This window comes from Myxocyprinus asiaticus, chromosome 41 (genome assembly GCF_019703515.2).
Source record: "Myxocyprinus asiaticus isolate MX2 ecotype Aquarium Trade chromosome 41, UBuf_Myxa_2, whole genome shotgun sequence".
NCBI classification, from domain to species: domain Eukaryota; kingdom Metazoa; phylum Chordata; class Actinopteri; order Cypriniformes; family Catostomidae; genus Myxocyprinus; species Myxocyprinus asiaticus.
Window position 1 is genome coordinate 8,449,920 of NC_059384.1, and position 21,357 is coordinate 8,471,276.

At 37.3% G+C, this 21,357-nt stretch overlaps 2 protein-coding genes across 4 annotated transcripts in view; both read left to right on the plus strand.

The window, feature by feature from the left end:
* LOC127431825 (TLC domain-containing protein 4-B-like) overlaps nucleotides 1–6,499 on the plus strand; it is a 33,997-nt gene extending 27,498 nt beyond the window's left edge. For all 3 annotated transcript variants that reach the window (XM_051682404.1, XM_051682407.1, XM_051682405.1), the window contains 2 exons: nucleotides 879–952; nucleotides 3,534–6,499. In XM_051682404.1, coding sequence (XP_051538364.1) covers nucleotides 879–952; nucleotides 3,534–3,849 — 390 coding nt within the window. In that variant the 3' untranslated portion in view covers nucleotides 3,850–6,499. The remainder of the gene's footprint in view (nucleotides 1–878; nucleotides 953–3,533) is intronic.
* Nucleotides 6,500–7,850: 1,351 nt separating this feature from the next.
* Nucleotides 7,851–13,181, plus strand: LOC127431824 (holocytochrome c-type synthase-like). Its single transcript, XM_051682403.1, has 7 exons — nucleotides 7,851–7,924; nucleotides 8,736–8,891; nucleotides 8,982–9,115; nucleotides 10,155–10,303; nucleotides 11,658–11,777; nucleotides 12,166–12,252; nucleotides 12,350–13,181. Exons 2-7 carry the CDS (start codon nucleotides 8,771–8,773, stop codon nucleotides 12,546–12,548), a joined length of 810 nt encoding a protein of 269 aa, XP_051538363.1. The 5' UTR covers nucleotides 7,851–7,924; nucleotides 8,736–8,770; the 3' UTR covers nucleotides 12,549–13,181.
* The last annotated feature ends 8,176 nt before the right edge of the window (nucleotides 13,182–21,357 follow it).

The window sequence follows — 21,357 nt, forward strand, 5'->3', positions numbered from 1 at the left end:
ATTAAACAAGTGGCAAAACTGTGGTTTTGAGAGGAATGTTTAATTTGAAATCTTCATTTTCTGAAGTCACTTGCATGGCTGCCCATTGCTGCACTGATTTTATTTCCAACTGTAGATTCTTCATGGTTAAATTTCTTTGGTAAACCATTTTAGTATTTAACTAACTATATTTTAGCCACTTAAAAAATGGCAAAGATTAGTAATCTGCACTGAAGTATGAAGTTTCTTTCATCCTTTTTGTTTTCTAACAGTCTGACTGTTTTAATGGGCGTAACAGATTATCCAATTCGTTCTGCTCTACTGATTATTTTTTTAGTTTAGCACAAAATGGAACATAATTTGTGTCCCAAATGTCGCACTTTATTATCAAGATATAAATGTAAGATTTTAATTTAAATAATATCAATATATTATACATAATTTGAACATTGAAACATAATTTTAACATACAAACATTTTATTATTCTAATAACAACACTTGTTTTCATGTATTTCCGTCCCTCCATACAGAAAATATGCATTGTTTTTCAGGGTTATCACTGCTGCATTTACACTGTTACAGACCAAATATATAACAGGCTGAATAGAGACAAAATAGTGTGGCTCATTACTTTATCTTAAAATAAATACTATATTAAAAGTCTTTTTGAAATAAATGTTCAATAATGTGCAACTGCTGTTTTTGGTTGTTCTTTTCATGTCGCTCAGAGTGGAGTACCATAACTCAACACCCAAGCAATTACTCTGGGCACCTGACAGCTGGAGATATTTAAACTATTAGGATGAGATTGATTTATGAGAACTGATTCTTGAAGCAATGCTTTTCTATAACTCTTGTCTGTGTCATTGTCTGTTTGTTCTTCACCTTGTTGTTCCAGGGTCAAGGAATGTTGCCTTATTTTGCTAACTTCCGTCTGCTAGCAGAGTTTTCCACTCCGTGTGTGAACCAGCGGTAGGTATTTTTCTGATTGTGTTGAAATATCTTGTGGTTTTGTTCCTGGTCCCTGGGCTTATTGTCCACGATTCACCAGTGCATGCTATTGCAAAGAAATTTTTTTTTAGTTTGAGTCTCATAAACAACTTTTGTGCTGATGTAACCAAAGCATCACGGACAGGGAAGAATAATATCAACCAGTAATATCATACCCTAACACTGTCCTTACCAGGTGCGATTCATCTAGTTTCCTACAGCAAGTAATTTGTCTGTCCATGCTGAAACTGAAAACACTGTGTGACTTAATAAAATCACAATCAATAAGAACATATTTTGATTTTGAATATACAGTTTTAAGGAGTGGGGTTTTAGTAGAGTTAGACCTATATATCAGTCAATCGGTGTTGATAGTTGGTGTTTGGAACTATCGGTTTTTGCCGATTTAGGTTTTTTTTTATTCATCAGTAAACCTCATCTGGCATGATATATATATATACTGTATGTACACAAAACTCTTCATCTATTGAATACACAGTAAAAGCTATAAAAATCTTCATTTGGTAAATATTTACATACAGATTATTGTCCCCAGTGTATTTCGGGCTTGTTTATAGTTAAAAATAGAGGTAAACCGATATATTGGTTTTACTGATTAATCTGTGCCGATAGTTGCTTTTTGGAATTATCGGTTATCTGCAAAGATCTCTGCCAGTAATTGCTGATATATATATATATTATTTTTATTCTTTAGCAATATACCTCATATGGTGAGATATATACAGTATATACACAGATCAACCACAACAATAAAACCACCTGCCTAATATTGTGTAGGTCCCCCTTGTGCCGCCAATCCGCATCTCATAATAGCATTCTGAGATGCTATTCTTCTAGCCACAATTGTACAGAGTGGTTATCTGAGTTACCATAGACTTTGTCAGTTCGAACCAGTCTGGCCATTCTCCATTGGACTCTCTCATCAACAAGGCATTTTTCATCCACAGAACTGCCCCTCACTGATGTTTTTTTGTTTTAGGCACCATTCTGAGTAAATTCTAGAGACTGTTGTGCGTACAAATCCCAGGAGATCAGCAGTTACAGAAATACTCAAACCAGCCCATCTGGCACCAACAATCATGCCACATTCTGATGGTTGATGTGAACATTAACTGAAGCTCCTAACCCCTATCTGCATGATTTTATGCACTTCACTGTTGCCACATGATTGGCTGATTAGATAATCGTATGGATGATTGTTGGTGCCAGATGGGCTGGTTTAAGTATTTCTGTAACTGCTGATCTCCTGGGATTTTCACACACAACAGTCTCTAGAATTTACCAAAACAAAAAACCGTGAGCGGTAGTTCGGCAGATAGAAACGCCATGTTGATGAGAGAGGTCAATAGAGAATGGCTAGACTGGGTCGAACTGACAAAGTCTACGGTAACTGAGATAACTGCTCTGTACAATTGTGGTGAGAAGAATATCATGTCCAAATGCTATTCTGAGATGCGGGTTGGCTTTATTTTGGCGTCACGAGGGGGACCTACACAATATTAGGCAGGTGCACGCACACACGCACAGACACAAAACATTAAACATAGATATACAAAATTCTACATCTGGTGTATATGTAGGCCATAAAAAGTTTCAGTTGGTAAATATAGAGCATTTTAACATATTGTAAATCCCCAGTGTATTTCAGGCTTGTTTATAGTTAAAAGTCCAGTGTTATGCACCAAATCTGAATTTTTCTGGTTATTTTGGGGATTTTGGTTGCACACTAAACTGCTTATATTGTTGTTTATATTAATTTTGGACACTTGAAGCCTTAATGTCTCTGCCTGTCATAGTAAAGAAAGACTAAGAAATTTGTTATTCTATAAACTATCGGACGATTAATTGGTCATCGGCCTTTTCCACCACCTCGGTTATCGGTATCGGCAAATCCACTATTGGTCGATCTCTAGTTAAAAGTCCAGTGTTATGCACCAAAACTTAATTTTTCTGGTTCTTATTGGGTTTTTGGTTGCACAATAATCTGCTTTTGATGTTATATTAATTTTGGACTCTTGTAGCATCAATGTCTGTGCCTGTCATAGTAAGGAAAGACTAAGAAATGTTTAATCATTCTATAAATAGATTTGTTTAAATTATCGGCCAATTAATCGGTTATCATCCTTTTTCACCACCTTGGTTATCAGTATCGGCAAAATCCATTATCTATTGACCTCAAGGTTTTAGACCAATTAAATTTAAGTGTAACGCAACAGAAATAGAAACTAACCAACAAACTGTCACTTGTCACAGTCGCAGCTGGTTAGGACAAGAACGTATTGCTTTACTACTTGTTGCTGTATCTCGTGAAATATGTAACATGACCACTTTTCATGATCCAAAAATGTTGATGGATAAAATCTAGTCTCGCTTTACATTATTTCCTACTGAATATTTATTCCCTCTGAAATGCTTTGGAGTACAGATGTTAAATGTGTGTTCCAAATATCCTTTTTGTCTCAGACAAAAAAATGACAAAACTAAAATGAATTATGAGAAGGTTGATTAGTTTACTTTGTCATTTTGCTCACCTGTTTTCCAGCTGGTTCTTTGAAGTATTAGGTTACCCCAAATTCTCCAAGTCCAACATGGCTAACGGGGTTCTAATGGCGGCTGTGTTTTTCCTGGTGCGGATCGCCGTCATGCCAGTGTATTACAGTCGAATGTCCTCTGTGTATGGCACTGAGGCCTTCTACAAGGTCTCCTTTGGCGGCCGCAGTGCGTGGATCTTCTCCAGTATCTGCTTGGACATCATGAACATCATGTGGATGCATAAGATCGCTCGCGGCTGCTATAAAGTCCTGCGCTCCAGCCGAAAATCCAAAGCCGAGAGTCAGGAGAATGGAAAAACAGATTGAGCACAAGCAAATGGCCTGAATGCATTTTAAATTTATACGCCACACGCCACATGGACAGTGTTTGGGGTCTTGTTGCCAGTCTTCAAGGGCAGACATCTACGTTAGTGGACGAATGGGACAATACAACCTTATGGAGACCAGTACAGAGAAGGCAAACCGACCAAGAGCAATATTTTCGGTCCATGGCCAGTTCTTTCAACTGAGAAGACCTAAAACCTGACAGGCCGCCGCCTCCTTTTTTGTGCTTGTTATGAAACTGTACACTGAAAGTGAAAATAATGCGCTATTCGAGACCACGGGCTAAAGCACCTGACCTGTATTTTAACCATGTTTGTTTTTTGACCCCAGAGGCTAGTTTTTAATTCTCAAACTGTGGGCAGGTAAACCACGTTATTTATTCATCAAAGTCCATTCAGTCACTCTGAATCACTGTACTGTGCAAAGGGGCCAAGAGGTCAGCGAATTGCCTGATGTTCTTGTTTACTTTGAAGCCGTGTGTATTGACTGTGAAAGATGAATCAAAACTGCACTCGGAAAATCAGAGATAGCAGGGTTTGCTGGAAGAAGAACCCTCCCTACGGACAAACAAGTCTACTCAAGACCTTGATTTATTTGTGAATCTCTTGGAAAATCAACCATCACACAGTAATTGCGATGTATTGGATTCTGATGAAAATGATAGACTTGCAGATTTGACTGCTTGTTAATATAGTTCTAAAAGGGGAAAATGTAAAATCTGGGATAAAGAGCCAAAATATTCTTCTACCTATTTGATTTGTGTAAGATTGGAGTAGTAATGCGGAACCCTTCTCAATAAATTCACATTAATACGGAACTAGTTTTGTTTTTAGGAGTCACACATCAGTTTACAAACACACAAGATTCAAATGTATGTTAAACAGCCAAAATGTTTTCCAATCTATTTGATTTGCGTGAGTTGGTAGTGTGAAACCCTTCTCACTTCAATCCTGTTAATACAAAACTTGTTTTGTTTTTGAATGAAATCGGTTTACACTCACACCAGATCCCGTTCTGATTCCGTTCTGTTCCCACGAAACTGTTCGCACTGTACAGGTAACTGCATGCGACCAATGTTGTTTTCGGAATGTTTGCATTGTACATGGAAATTTTATTGAACATACGATAATTGTTTTAATTATGTTTGTGTACAGTTTATCCAATCAATATTGAAACTATGGGTAATGTTTCGCAAAAGGGTTTTAAAAGGAATTCTAAAAGAGCTCGAGTTAGCTCGTGAATGTTTGAGAATTTTTGGGGCGTCGGTGTCAAATAGTTTTCCTGCATCATACCTAATTTATTTAACCAGTTTTACACTGAGAGAGCATGGTAATGTTTGAACTACATATTTATTATTTTGTAATGGAAAGATATAAATGGTGTCAATGTATCTGATTTAGATATACAGCATATGAGAGAATACACAATACAGAGATACTTTCACAAATGCATTTTAAAATTGTCACTATGTATGAGGAATTTAGTGTAGAATATATTCACATGTGCATTCAGTGGCGACACAGATATGAGCACATAGGTTTTATTGAATGAAATATTAAAATGTATGAAAGAACGCTTTGCATTGCTCTGATGCATAACGGTTATGGTTTTTAAAGAACAAAGTACTTGAATTTTTATCGATATTATTCAGAGAGAATCCTTGTTGTGATTTTTGCCTTTGCATTCAATCACTCAATATGCCTTTTGTTTGTTTTTAAATAAACATCTTTTATTTACTTGGTTTAGTGTCAGTTTAACACATGGTTCATTGTATGTTCATGTAAAGGATGTACAAACCAACTTTGTTTTTTATGGGGGGTTTTTTCCTCGCCAATGTTACAACCAAAGGTCAGAAGTAAGAATAACTGTTTGAAAGATGTGTTTTTAATCTTAAATATTAAACTAAATGGTGATACACCAACACAAGGCAGGTTTCTATAGTATTTTAAAATGTAAACCACACATGGGCCTACAGACCTGCATTATAGCTATAATTGTTGCATAGAGTATAAAATACAGAAAAGGGAAAGAAGGGATAATGATTTATGAATATGAATACGTTTTCAAAACCTCTTGCAGGTTATTTCCACAGCACTGGTTCGTTTTTAAAGATTATGGATTTAATGGTTTTATCAAAGAGAAAAGCAACACATTTTCTTGTCTTCTGTTTGCCAAATCAATTTTGAATTAAATTATTCCTTTCATTAAAATGCTAAACCTCCAGTGTTAGGAAGTGTATCTGGCTGGATATTAGAGTTTTAACACCTTTAAAATATTTTGATGTAAAATGATGTCTTAAAAGTGTGGACACTGCAAATGCATTGTCAAAACGTTAACATTTGACGTGGAATGTGGAAAGATTGAGTATCATGACTGTTTCTGTTTTTGTTACTTACACGTTTCATGTTCTGATTTTATGTCACAGGAAGTTGTTTCCATGTCTAGGTTTATATATATATTACCAAGGTGGCCACAGGGTTTGTGTTCCCACGTAGGAAAGTACATGTACTTGAGGAATGACAGTCACAGTAGTGTTTTTTTTATTTATTTTTTACATTTATTCTTTCACATGTCTTAATTTTTCACTTTGTCATTTTCCTCAATAAAGCAATATGTTCATCTTGATCCAAGAGCACTTTGTATTTGCTTGTCGGGGTTTATGTACGTATGCATGTCTCTTATAATTTCATGGCAACTGCATCACAATTGCTTTTGTGCACTGAAAATGATCAGATAGGTTTACTGACATATTACAACTGAATTTTAACTTGTTACCAGAAAACAAAACATGAACCGTTAGATCACGAATTACATACAGCCTGATCTTACGCTAATCTGAATGCTTTTAAAAATAAAGATTCCAGATAGAACCCAAAAGGCCAATTTTTTCTTCTCTATTTTTTCTGGGCCATCTAATTACTGGTTCTTGAAAGCCTGAATTAGAAATAAGCATTGAGGCCTAAATATACATGCTTTATGTTAAAGGAATATTCCGCGTTTTGCTCAATTGACATCATTTGTGGCATAATGTTGATTACCATAGAAATTAACTTTGAGGTTACAGTGAGGCACTTACAATGGAAGTGCATGGGGCCAATTTTTGGAGGGTTTAATGGCAGAAATGTGAAGTTTATAATTTTATAAAAGCACTTGCATTAATTTTTCTGTTAAAACTTGCTTATTATTGGAGCTGTAAAGTTGTTTAAATATATATATATATATATATATATATATATATATATATATATATATATATATATTTGTTGCTGTGGACTACTGTTATGAGCAGATGAACTTCTAGTTATTTGTCACCGACGTTGTCATCAAGGCAACAAAGTTGTAAAATTGGCTATAACTTTACACAGAAAAGGTTAGTAAGTGATTTTATCACTCTAAAATCATGTTAACACACATACTGTTTACGTCTTGTGTCTATACTTTTAAAGTTTATAGACTGGCCCCATTTACATCCATTGAAAGCGACTCACTGTAACCACTCACTTTTTTTCTTTTAAGAATGAGGGACATTTGTGTGGTAATCATCATTCTGCCACAAATGCTGTCTATTGAGCTTAATTTATAAAATGCAGAATAAAAATATTTAAAAAAAATAATTATATATATATATATATATATATATATATATATATATATATATATATATATATATATATATGAATCAGAATCAGCTTTATTGCCAAGTATGCTTACACATACAAGAAATTTGTCTTGGTAACAAATAATATATTATTTGCACTATAAAAATAATACAACAGGCAGAAATATCAGCATCTCCACAGGTAAAATAAACTATATATACAATATATTTGCAATGTTTAATTACATACGAATGCAAAAAAATTAAATTTCTTCTTAGAAAAACCTCATTCACGCATACATTTACATGTTATCCAGCAACACTTGCACAATCTAATCAATATTCATGAGCAACGCTATCGCCCCGCCCCTATACACTGTGCGTCCTTGGTAACCGGAAGCAGCATAGCAGGTTGACATTGTGGTGCGTCCAACAGTTACAACAGAGATACAGAGAGAGGTGAGTAAAACTCAAACGGTCACAGTTTAAAGGAATATGTGGTCTGTTATGCAGTGACATTATTTATTTTTGTGTACCTGCTTCTTACTGCCTTCCATGCCTGTAGTTTATATGCATGAATGATGTTACACAAGTCTTTTGTAACTCTCAAGTGTCAGGATTGTTAATAGCCTGAAATTTGTAAATATATTTGATAAATTATTAGATTAGCATTAATTAGATTGTTTGTAGGAAGAAGTACTCTCCATTAAAATATAGTGTTTTCCCATTTGCCTTTAAAGACCATTCTCATTCAACAGATTGATGCTTTAATGAAATTTAGAAAGGACAGTTTAGTCTGCTAATCTTTGGTCAGATACTTCAAATAAACTATAAGTAGTCGTATTTTGGTCAGAGGTTTGGAAACACATGCTCATCCATTATTATTGCTTTTTAGAATAATAGTAAAGTTCTCAAAACTATGAAATTACATTGTGGTAGGATGGGAATTATGTTGTGATTAAAAATGAAAGTAATCAAAACTATAATATGTCTCTCAACTAACGGCATGATCCAGGGATACTTTTTAAACAGCACTGAAGAAGTTTCCATGTATGCTGTACATTTGCTGGCTACTTTTCCTCCCCTATCTGGTCCAACAAATCCATTAAAAATAAATCATTTTTATTTTTGCTAAGAACTGTTTATAAAACTAATTTTAACCATTTAACCATAAGCCAAAAATAGTGAATCGGATAACACACAGTCGGACCCTCTTGATGCTCTTGATGCTCTTGATCTTCATATCAGTGTGCATGCTTGCTTTCTTCAGGGGTTCCTCTGACACTTTAAGGACTGGTGTTCATTATGGGAGCTTCATTGTCTGGTCCTGCCACCACCGTTAGGGCAGAGGCTGCAGTGGCAGCTCCACATTTTGGTGGGGTGACCCCACCCCCTGGATGTCCCATGCATCAAGAGCCCCCCAAAAGTGAGTCATGCACCATCTATTAAATTGAGCTTGATGATATCAAATGTGGATTTATGTAATAATAATTCGTAATGTGTAATGTAAACCCAGGCTCTCCGCTGCCTGAGTGCCCAATGCATAAGGCTCAGATGGCACCGGCCGGACCAGTGCATCAGGACAGAGCTTACGAGTTTGTCCAGTGTCCCATGAAAGCTGCAGATGGAGCCATCGATACCACAAACATGGTGAATGGTGCTTTTCGCAGACTCTTAAAGGGATAGTTCACCCACCGAAAAATATAAAATTATGTCATTGTTTACCCACCTTCATGTCATTTGGCACCTGTGTGAGGTTCTTTCTTCTTTGGAACACAATGAGAAATTCTGAAGAAGGTTGACTCTGCTCACTCCCATATAATGAAACTTAAGTGAATGGTGACTGAGGCTGTCCATGGAAGTGTTCCACAGAAGAAAATAAGTCATACAGGTTTGTAACGACATGAGGGTTAGGGTTAGGTAAATAATGACAATGACAAATAATAAAAAAGAACTAAATATCATAGCATGATTACTGATGTGAAAAAAGGTTATTTTGTACATTTAAAACCGTTTTGCACTTTTGTTTTGCAGTTTAAAATAACAGAACTCACATTTTAAATGTTTGTACTGTATATAATAGAACATCACAAATTCATATTACGCATATGTTGGGCAATTCCACGGAAATGTTAACCACATCATGGAAAAGTAAAAAGTTACCAAAGTAATGGGTAATTCTGTCCAGACCGCTAGAGGGTGCCGCTTGCTTACACAATGCTGACTGAAGCGCTCCTTGGCTGAATGCAGCCTATTTTTAAACGCAGCCTTTCAAGGTTAATTTATCATGCAAGACCATATTGCGATTTCAGTCTTAACTCAGTCAGTCGTGCAGCCTTAATGGATACCATACCAATGTTGACTCTCAGAAGTCAAAAGTTTGCTTTAACGTTTTGTTTTGTTTTACTTCATAATATATAGGTAAGCTTTCACAACTGTCACGTCTGTAAAGTATTTCTTCAGTGTGAGAAGGATAATGATTACAAATTAAATGTTACATGTTCTGAGGTGTGCTAACCCTTATCATTATTTCTGGATTGTACATTTGAATTCAGAGTTTTTATAAAGTGAGTTGATAATTATTAATTTGGTCAATAATTGGCCGATAAATATTGGCACATCCCTAAAATCCTTCTCTGTGATTTTTCTGATAATGTGCATTAATGTTCTGCTTTCATGTGTCCTACAGATGCCTCCTCCAAACCAGATGCCCGCCCCTGACCAGCCCTTCCCTCTGTCTGTGAAAAGAGAGCAGTCGAAAATCCCTCGATCAGGCACAGAAAAGAACTGGGTCTATCCTTCTGAACAGATGTTTTGGAATGCCATGCTGAGGAAGGGGTGAGTTTTTGCTGGGGTAGACCTACACTACCAGTCAAAAGTTTTGAAACACTTACTCATTCTTTATTATAATTTTTTTTCATATTTTAGAATAATAGTAAAGTCATTAAAACTATGGAATAACATAAATGGAACTATGGGAATTATGTTGTGACTAAACAAAATCCAAAATAATTAAAAAAAGGTGTTATATTTTAGCATCTTCAGAGTAGTCACCCTTTGCCTAGAATTTGCAGACATGTACTCTTGACATTTTCTCAACCAACTTCTTGAGGTATCACCCTGGGATGCTTTTTAAACAGTACTGAAGGAGTTCCCATCTATGTTGGGCACTTATTGGCTGCTTTTCTTTATTATTTGGTCCAAGTCATAAATTTCAAAAACTTTTTTTTTTTTTTTATTAAATTTTAGATTTATAATGAAATAAATTAATATGGTGGCACAATTATATTTTTGTCTGCAAAACTAATTTCAAACATTTAAGCATACGCCTTCAGATCAAAAGATTTTTAAGATCATGAGAAACATTTCAGTCAAGTGTTTCAAAACTTTTGACCGGTAGTGTATATATTTTATGGGACAGTCAGTATGTTTACATGCACTTTAAAAAGTTTGATTTCAGTTGGACTAAAAAATAAAAAAAAATCTGTGATTTTAAAATGTCATGTAAACCCTTTAGTTCGACTTAAATTGTACTGTACTGATTTTTGTTAAGTTGGACTAACAGACCTAGATAATGTAGCTCTGCTTCGTCCAGCATGTATACACTAATTGGACCATAATTACCCATAGTAAGGTTGTCAAATTAAATTTCGAAATTTGAATATTTGTCAAATTTAAGATAAAAATAAACATTTGAATGCTAAAATGTGCGTTCAAATTTTGGATGTGTGACAAGCACTGACGATGACTTGTGGGCTGTTTAGACTGACCGGCCTAATAAAATGCAACGCTTCTGTACGAAACGCTGAAAAACAGCAAGACACGATGCTTGATTACATAAACTGTTGAAAAAACACTGTACATTTTATCTCCAGTGTCAAGAAAGAGAACGCATACACGGAAAAAACAGTTCAGCTCAGTCCCACGAAAATCTCATAACACTTTGCATTACTGCATCCCAAAATGACTAAATTTGTGGTCTGTTTTCTCAAAAATGTTCTCATTGCCATTTCAAAGGATAGTTCACCCAAAAATAAACAATTTCATTATTTACTCACCCTCATGTTGTTCCAAACTGTATGACTTTCTTTCTTCCATGGAACACAAAAGGAGATCTTAGGCACTAAATAAAGAACATCAGGCTTCTATGAAAAGGTTACAAGAAACCAGTTCTAATAGTTACTTTTTTTAGGTGGCGCTGGAAGGACGATAATCTTGCTCCTGTAGACATGTCCAACATAATCCAAATCCACAATCGTAACAACGATCAAGCCTGGCAGGAAATCCTGAAATGGGAAGCACTACATGCCAGGCAAGACACAATACAACTTCCATTCTCACATAGCCAATGATCGAAATTCCTTTATGATGGAAGTGTAATCCCACAGTGATCCATATTGTATAACAATGTGTTCCAATGCAATGTTTATATTGTTAAGAGAAGAAATAAATAATGGAGACTAAGAGATTGTAATGCCAAATGCAATTTAATTACATAAAAGCTGTATCATCATCTCTCAGACTCACAAAAACATAGTTGTTTTTAGTTTGTTGTCAAGATTTTCTTCACTGTTGATTACTCCCAAAATGAGGTGATAATATTGTGTCGGTCGCCTTCTGTTTATCATTTGATAGTCACTGGCAGAATGATACTGCAGTCATACTGTTTAATATATTTTTCCATATTGTGTTTTCGATAGCGAATGTCCATGTGGTCCATCTCTTAAAAGATTTCAGGGCAAAGCAAAAGAGTTTTCTCCAAGAGCCAGAATACGACACTGGATGGGGTAAGATCATTGAATGTGTATCTTGTGATCAATGTGTGCCGTTAACTGTTTTTAAGCTACAGTGTGCTTGATTTCCCTTCCAATTGTTTTTCTGTAGATACGAATTACCTTACGACCGACACGACTGGATCGTAGATCGCTGTGGAAAGGAAGTTCGCTATGTCATCGACTACTACGACGGAGACATTGATAAAGACACCTACCAGTTTTCCATCCTGGATGTGCGTCCGGCCACTGATTCTCTGGAGGCTGTTTGGGATCGGATGAAAGTGGCGTGGTGGCTTTGGACGTCGTAGAATTCATCTTTACACAGTTCTAACCTTTCTGTACAGATATAAAACATCACAGAAAAACTTCAAATGTACCACGTACTAATATCGCATAGGTAGAGTCTTATGTAAACACTTGCACACATTGATTGTTGGTGATATATCTGGCTTTAAACATTTACTGGAGATTTACTATGAATAGTGCCATATTCCATATTATTAACCACTAAGGTTAAACATATCTGGTGGTTGTTTTCTTTCAAAGCCTGGTCATTGAGTGTTTTAGTGGAAGTGTGAAGAAAGATTTGGCAGCTGTTATACGTTTGTAGCTCAGTGAAAATGGTTCAGTGGTCCCTGCATTTTTTTTTTTGCTTATGAATGTAATTGATCTGCCTCATGCAATGAAGCATATGATACCATATATTTTTTTTTTTTACTTGTCGTCTTTCTTCCCATATTCACCTTGCCAACTGTAACAGTTTCAGCTCTGAAATTATGTAAATTCTTGCAAACTCTCTCTGGGTTTATTTATTTTTGCAGAAATGGCTGTCTATGTATATACTAAAGTGCTGATGTCTGTGATCACTATGAGTGAGAGTGTTTTATAAAGACATTTATCCTCTGATTATTCAAATAAATACATTGTATCTGGCTTTGAAACATGAATGGCTTGCTGATTATTTGTAGATCTGTCATGTTCCAACTAATCCTGCATAGTCTTTATTAGTGTACATTTTTCCATGATTTGCTTAATTGTAAGCTTTCAGCTACCCATCTGTCAAGAATGAGAAGGATCACTGTTTATATTGCCACCAGCAGGTGACGCCATTCCCTTAAAAATTTAATTCTTTCACTTTATTTCACCATACTTTTGAATGAGAATGATATACCTTGATAAAATAGTGGCTAAATTAATTCTTAAATAGCTGTGAAGATTGCACTGTCTCTTCATGTGGCACTTGGTATAGACAAACATGAAAAATATAATGAAGGATTATTTCTCACTGGGTTAAAAAAAGGCTTTGTATCCCAAGTCTATTATTACACCAGTTTTCAAAAGGCATCGAACGAATGTACCACACAGGATCACGTGATTGATTATTAATGGCAAAATTACCTCCTTTAAGTGACCATGGCATGTACCCTTCACTAACGGCCTTGTGGAAGGGCCCTTCGTGAAGGGATTCAGCTTACTTTCATTTGAAACAAGGAGCTCTAAAATACAGTTTGAAATGACCCTTCGAGTGGCGTCCCGTTCCAGCTGTGATACTTCCGGGCCACATACTTCCGGGGCTACCTGCGCCAGCTGAGGAACTGCTTTTGAGGTGAATGGGAATGCCAACGTATAGCTTCCTCCAGGTATTGCAGACCTCATTCAGTGCACCTGTAAACAAAACTGCTAATGTTCCCTAATATGTCCATAGTAAAAGAATATAAATCTAAAGAACAGCAGGAAACCTCACAGTGGACGTGAAAGTGATCATCCTTATGCCCTACTCCCGTCGAAGGACAGATCTCCTGTGGGCACTCTAAAGGGAGCATGAAAGTACTTTATGAATGTACTCTTCACTAATAGTGTTGTAATAGGGCTCTTCGTGCAAAAATAAATAAATAAAAATTATTTTGTTTGGAATGAACCTTCAAGTTGCGTAAGACAGTAACACAGGGATGGCATGAGAGAGAGTAAATGATGAAAGCATTTTAATTTTTAGGTTAACAACTCCTTTAAAAGCAATTTCAACTGTGCCTGATCTCTCACCAACATGTTTACATTATAATTACGCTATATTTGGGGGTCCAGTGCATCCGATTTACATGCGTTGTTCTTTTGAAAACAGGCCATTAATAATGCGCGCGCGCGTGTGTGTGTGTGTGTGTTTGTGTGTGTGTGGTGACAGAGATACTGTATGTGTGTATTTGGTTTTCCTCAGGGCTTCAGTTCTGGCAAAGAACCAGAAAAGCCCTTGTAGAGCAGAAAGCAGATATACAAACAGCCTGTGGCAGTTGAGTCTGGTGGGGGCATTCAAGCCCCCTGCAATTCACCCAGTCTGTTTCATTTACATACCAAAAGATGTCCAGCTGTGCCAAGTACATTAACCAGGCTTTGCCTAGATTCCAGAACTGTAACATTAATTACATGGAGTAACAGAAAGGGAGGCAGAAAGTTTCAAGCTAGCAGGGCATTGGTAGTCCATGGCGTAAGTGGATGTTTTAAAAGTTTTTTGCTGCAGTGTTAGTTGTTAACTGCATCCTCAAAGTTGCCAATGGAACAATTTCATATTTCAACCCCAATTAATTCAAATGACTCAGAATTACGACGTTCTAACTTCCTTTTGAAATATGATTGTTAATGCAAATGTAACCACAGGGGTTGCTCAACACAATAACTGTGGACATGTTTCATTAATGTTTGAAAATCAGAATGTTTTCAAATACTTTGGTCTCAATTTTTAACAGTTTATCTATAGTTGTTAGATTCTGAGAAATTCACAAAACTACTTTTTCTGAAATGTTTTGCTTTTTAAAGTGTGCTTGTGCAATCTTTCTTTACATGCCAATTGGTTAGATATTTTCTTATCTAATGCATGACATTATTATATTTTTAAGTGTCGCTTAAGTGCCCAAATATATTTTGTGGCCACTGTATATTTATCAGGTATGTATATGCCCTGTATTGTGCTATAACTTAAGGAGAAATGCTCCGTCGGGCAGTCGCCCATGCCTAAATCCGACCCCTGCTCAGAGTTCCGCGGGGACGGGTGTTGTGAGGCATGATCCGAGCTGCGAGGCGATCGTCTGTGTTGCGCGACTGCTATTGGGTCCATGAAAAATGTATAATGTGCGAGGAAGGGCAGTCAGTTGAGTTTCTGGTCTCCCCCCTAGGGTGAGATGGTGCCCTACACAGATTGCGTAATATGCGTATAGGGAGTGGCGGTACTGATCAAAGTAAAGCGTGTGTCATGGAGAGCTTTTCCGAGTCTGTTCACACCAAATCCGTGACTATTTTGTTGAAAGGTCTATTCACATAGAGAATGAAAAATGAAAAATGAAACGAAAAACCTCTGTACAGTAGGCAGCACTGTTGCTGTTTAAATATTTATACATTTATATTTAAACTAGTTTCCTAGCATAGTTGATTAGCACCACCAATGCACTGGATTGCTGCAGCGACTCTCAGTTTTAATTGCAGTCTGAAGAGAGAAAAAAAAAAAAAAACAGGACACTCTCCATAAAAGAAACTTTTGGATTGCTGGCGGATGATTTGTCGGACCCGGTGTGAATGGCTCCATGGGAATCCAGTGTTCTGAGACAAAAGCTCATTCGGAACGAACTTTTGTATAAAAAAACAGACTTGGTGTGAATAGGCCTTCAGGCCACATCCGCACTATTCCGTTAAAGTTTGAAACAGGTTTCAGGTTCATAAGGTCATCATTTTCGAAAGTATGCGGTTATGGAAAGCATTTTCGGAAGTCGGTGAAAACGGTGTCCAAGTGTTGATAAGAGGCATAAACATATCAAAATCAAAACGTTTTCAAACGAAATTGGATTTGCATGGATGTGGCCTCAGTTTTGAAAATGTCGTTCTACTGTGGATGAGAGTGCAAAATTGAATGCACTTTTAAATGAAACCGTATTATTGTGGACGTGGCCTTAGACAAATCTAATGTTTAGATATTTTTACAAGACAAAAATAGATATCATTCCTTGACATGATAAAGTTAGGGTCTTTTAGGCGTTTACAACATCAAATCCGTCTTGATGTAGCCACACCCTTAGGCTGGAGAAATCCAAAGACGTCAGGAACATTCAGGAACAAGGCTGTATGGCTCTCTCACCTCCAATAATTTATGCACCCAGCACACCGCCAGAGGGCTTTTGAATAAATTAGGCACTATAACTGGACCTCACACTGTTAGTTAGTCATGAAAGTGTGTGAGTGTTTGTGTGCGTGCTTCATAGGTCATGTTCTGGAATGACCTTAGTAGCCTGTGGCCAAAGGACTGGCATGGATCCATCGCAGATGTTCCTAAGGGAGATTTGAAACACATCGCACTGGAAAGAGAAAGAGGGTGAGGGGCTTCCACAAGGCCTAATCAAACCAGTTTCAATTTGTGCTGTGAGCTTATCAAACCTCTGAAAGTGATGAGTTCTTGACTTTTATAGTGCAGTCAACCAGCAAGCTGAGATAGGCAGGCCATCTGCATTGTTTTTTAATGAGCTCTGATGGAAACGGGTAGAAAACAAACCGGTTTAATAAGTTCAAGGGGAAACCAGCCCATGCATAATGACTACTGCAGTCATCAGACCAGCTCCCTCTCGCTACATCCGGATCAATACACTCGTCCCCTCTTCACCGAGCCTCTGTGAGTTTGTGTGGTTCTTATCATAGCGAGACAAGATGAAATATCAGCAGCTGTAGAATAATTGTTTTGTGTCTTTGTTTGCATCATTGTGACCTTATTTTCTCCCATCATCACAATTGGATTGATGCCTCGTTGCGTCTGATTAGCTCTGCTCATGACCAGCATCCAAACGAAAACATGCTCCTCACCTTCTACACTTAATTATAGTTGTTGAAGCAATTAAATGTAACCAGGCATTTGGAGCCCCAACACCTCCCATGATTCCGTGCACATTTCTGAAACAGAGATGAGGTTGTGACATGATGTCCTGTAGATGTAAGCATGTAAGTTGCTCTTTCAAAGCTCAAAATACTTATTGGAGATCTTTCTCAGGAGAAAAATCAGAGAAGCAGGAAATCTGTATGTGATCTCCATTCAACCCGATCTCACAAGAATTCCTCACAATAGTACGAGGTGGCGAATTCGCACCAATTCATACAAGTTATACACCCACCAATGAGATTGTATGAATTCGCCACCTCTTAGTATTGTGATGAATTCTCATGAGACTGTGTTGTCTCCATTTAATGTCAATGCTGTCTTGGAGAAACAAGAGAAATATTAAAGAGATCTCATTTTTTATTTGAATTTAAGAAGATTGTTCGGTAATTTGATGTTATAGACTATCTGCCTTAATGGGTAAAATTTAAAAATATGTATTTTGGGTGAATTTTAGTGTTAACAGTTCCTGCAATTGGGTCTGTTTTTCACTTTATTACATCTGATTGTATAAGTCTGTTTGTTCAGATATTTTGAGCACAACACAATTATTTCATATACAGTATGTGGCAGTTTAAAGTATGAAGGAAGAAAATAGTGCAATACAAAAAGAAAAGTTTCTGATCCATTGGTCTCCATATTGACCATAACTCTAATCACATAGTCCTTTGCTTTTCTGCAATGTATTTTAATGGAAATTAATTCTTGATGTTGAATTAAAATGAGCTCTTTTGGGTGTCTAAAGAGCACAGTGGATTAATTACACCCATCTCATTGTAATGGCCGACCATGGCGCTTCTATCTGGCCATGAGTGCTAATAGCTTTAGATGATGATCTTTTATCCAATTACTGGCTGGTGACCTGTGAGGCTACCTATGTATGTGGGCTCAGGTTGGATTCATTAGATGGATAAACCTGCTACTGACCTGCCAGATTGGGCTGGATTTTGGGGCCATGGGAGGCCTGTGTTCTAAGGAAAAGGAAACTTTAGATTGCTCACCTCCCCCTCCAAATTTCCAGATATCAGCTCTTTAGCTGTGATAAATCAGCTGAAGCGACTTCTGACCTTATTCAACAAGGGCTGGGTCAGATAGACAGAGAGATATATGACCACCGAAGACAAGCAGCACAAGTGAGGTGGATAGACTCTTATTCTCTCTGTCTCTCTTGCTCTCTCAGATTAGGGGCCCCAGTGGCCCCTGAGAGGAGGGATGTATGCACAGCCATTTCCAAGCACGACTGCTATTATCTCTGCAGGTCTGTGTGGAGATTACTGTAATCAGGAGTTACAGTACATGAACGGATGCCCTACAGCATGTCAGTAGGTGGGATTCTGGGATGCCGACTGGATGCCGTGCTCCTGGAAAGATTTTAAGCTCAGAATGAACCCTTTTTTGCGAGGCACCTCACAAGTGTGAGAAAATCTACTTTCTTAGCTTTGAAAGGACTAGAATTAGATGATGTAATTTGTTAGATAATAAAAATTATAAAAAGTTAGTTTTGTGACTTTTAGTACATGTCTGTTATCTTTGAGGCCATCTAGTGTACTCTTAAATGTTAACAAAATGTACTTATAATAACAGATATATGCATTTAAATTGAGTCTTTCTCCTCTGGTAAAATGGAACAAAAATATTGATGACTCATCTTGCAATAGATAGGTTTTTGTCCAATCAAATATTCTCTAGAATGTGGATGTCCCTCCCCCTAATACCACCTGTAACCAACTAGCTAGTAGAAAATCATGGCTCATGGCATGGATCATGGCATTAAACAAAAAGGGACGAGCCCTTCGATATGTCAGAGAAGGACAAAAAATTCTAAAACTCTTGTTTCAAGAGCAAGTATGTCAACACAGGAAAGAAAACTCTGCTCACCTAGCAATTTCATGGGGTCTTTAAAATGCTTTCGCCCCCATTTGGAGGTCTCCGGCCTGCAGCTATACCAACTTGGAAAGTTGGAGAAGGATATAACTGCACGCAGAGCTCCAAAAAGGGGCGGGAGCTCCTAACCACCAGTAAAGATATAGGGAGCCCCTAACCTAACCCTTTCCTTAAACTTGAGTGAAAGTGACACCCCCTTTTGGAGTTGGTGCAACCCTGTTTTGGAGTAACCCCACTTCCTTGTGGAGTAACCCCAAAAAATTCTAAAACTCTTGTTTCAAGAGGAAGCATGTCAACATAGGAAAGAAAACTCTGCTCGCCTAGCAATTTCATGGGGTCTTTAAAATGCTTTCACCCCCATTTGGAGATCTCCAGCCTGCAGCTATACATACTTGGAAAGTTGAGAAAGTTTAACTTTATGCAAATGAGGACCAACTTTCGGCAGCAACAACCGACAGGAGTGAAGATGGAGTCAGTGGAGCTCACGTCATCTGTCTCCTTTGAGATAATGCTGTCAAGTGCAGACAAGACGGAGGAGAAGCTTAAGATTCTGGTAGCATTTTTCACTGTTTTGTATGATTTGTCTGTAAAAATAAAAATGATGCCTGGAAAAGAAACTGTCGTCAGTCTGAGTAAGTTTAATTCATACATTGATATATCGTTCATCTTGTTAATTATATGATGCAATGAGCACTGCTGCAGTTCATATTAAAACACGCTTCACTGCAGAATGTTCATTTTTAGGGACAAGAAAACGGATTCCTCGTCAGATTAGAATGACTTTTCAGAAATTCTTGGCAATCTGAGTGAGTTCCATTCGTAGGTTTCATATATTGATAGAGCGTTCATCATCTGGTTAATGATTGTATGCACTTCGCACTGCTGTAGTTTATATAAAACACTCTCCACTGAAGAATGTTCATTTTAAGCAACAAGAAAACTAATTCTAATTTGTCAAATTAGAATGATATCTTAGTTTTACTGGCAATATGCCTCATCTGTGATCAGATTTGTTAAATATACAGCCAGACGCGCAGTCCACCAATAATGTTAGAGCGACAGCAGTACGTTTCATCCCACTAGCAACTTCACAGTACAGAGACTAGCGACATCAAGCAATAATGTCGCTGCATGTGTGAACGGTGCTTAACTCCTCCTAGAGCTTTCAAGCTACCTCTGCTGAAAAGACCAGCATTGCTGGTCAGCATCTTATGTTGCGTTTTGGATGCTGGTCAATCAGCTTCTAGACAAGCACCAAACCAGCACTAGTCAGCATAAGCCAGCCTAGACCAGCATGGGAATTGCTTGCTGGTTTAGCTGTTTTTTTGTTTTTGTTTTTGTTTTTTTTAGCAGAGACATCCACCAAACTCGGCACAAACCTTCAGACTGTTCTGACTTGGTGTACTATGTCTTTTCTAACTGGTTGGACTTACAGTTTTCGCACAGTGGACAGTCAAAAACCAGAATAATCCCATAGACCATAATCTGTGAAAGTACCGTTAATGGATGGCCTTTAAAACGTGGTGTACACTCACTGAGCACTTTATTAGAAACTCTATGGTCCTTATAAAGTTCCCGACATGGTCTTCTGCTGTTGTAGCCCATCTGCCTCAAGGTTTAACGTGTTGTGCGTTCTGAGATGCTATTCTGCTCACTACAATTGTACTGAGTGGTTATCTGAGTTACCATAGCCTTTCTGTCAGCTCGAACCAGTCTGGCCATTCTCCGTTGACCTCTCTCATCAACAAGTTGTTTCTGTCCACAGAACTGCCACTCACTGGATGTTTTTTTGTTTGTTTTAAGCACCATTCTGAGTAAACTCTAGAGACTGTTTTGTATGAAAATCCTAGGAGATCAGCAGTTACAGAAATACTCAAACCAGCCCATCTGGCACCAACAACCATGCCACGGTCGAAATCACTGAGATCAAATTTTTTCCCCATTCTGATGGTTGATGTGAACATTAACTGAAGCTCCTGACCCATATCTGCATTATTTTATGCATTGCATTGCTGCCACATGATTGACTGATTAGATAATCGCATGAATAAGTAGGTGTACAGGTGTATCCAATAAAGTGCTCAGTGAATGTAAGTGGGTTATTAAAGTGTTTTTTGCATGCTGAAAGTGAAAGGGAAATGATTACAGTTTTAAAATTTGTATAGTGTTTTCATCAAGTTCACATTCTCTGTTCTCTGGCTTCATTAGTGGAACATTATTAGCTTTAATCTCATTAAAAACATATCATACTGAATCAAGTATTTTAAACACAGTTGTGAGAAAAACTGTGAGATCTTTATATTTATCTGGATTTCTGCATTAATGGCCCC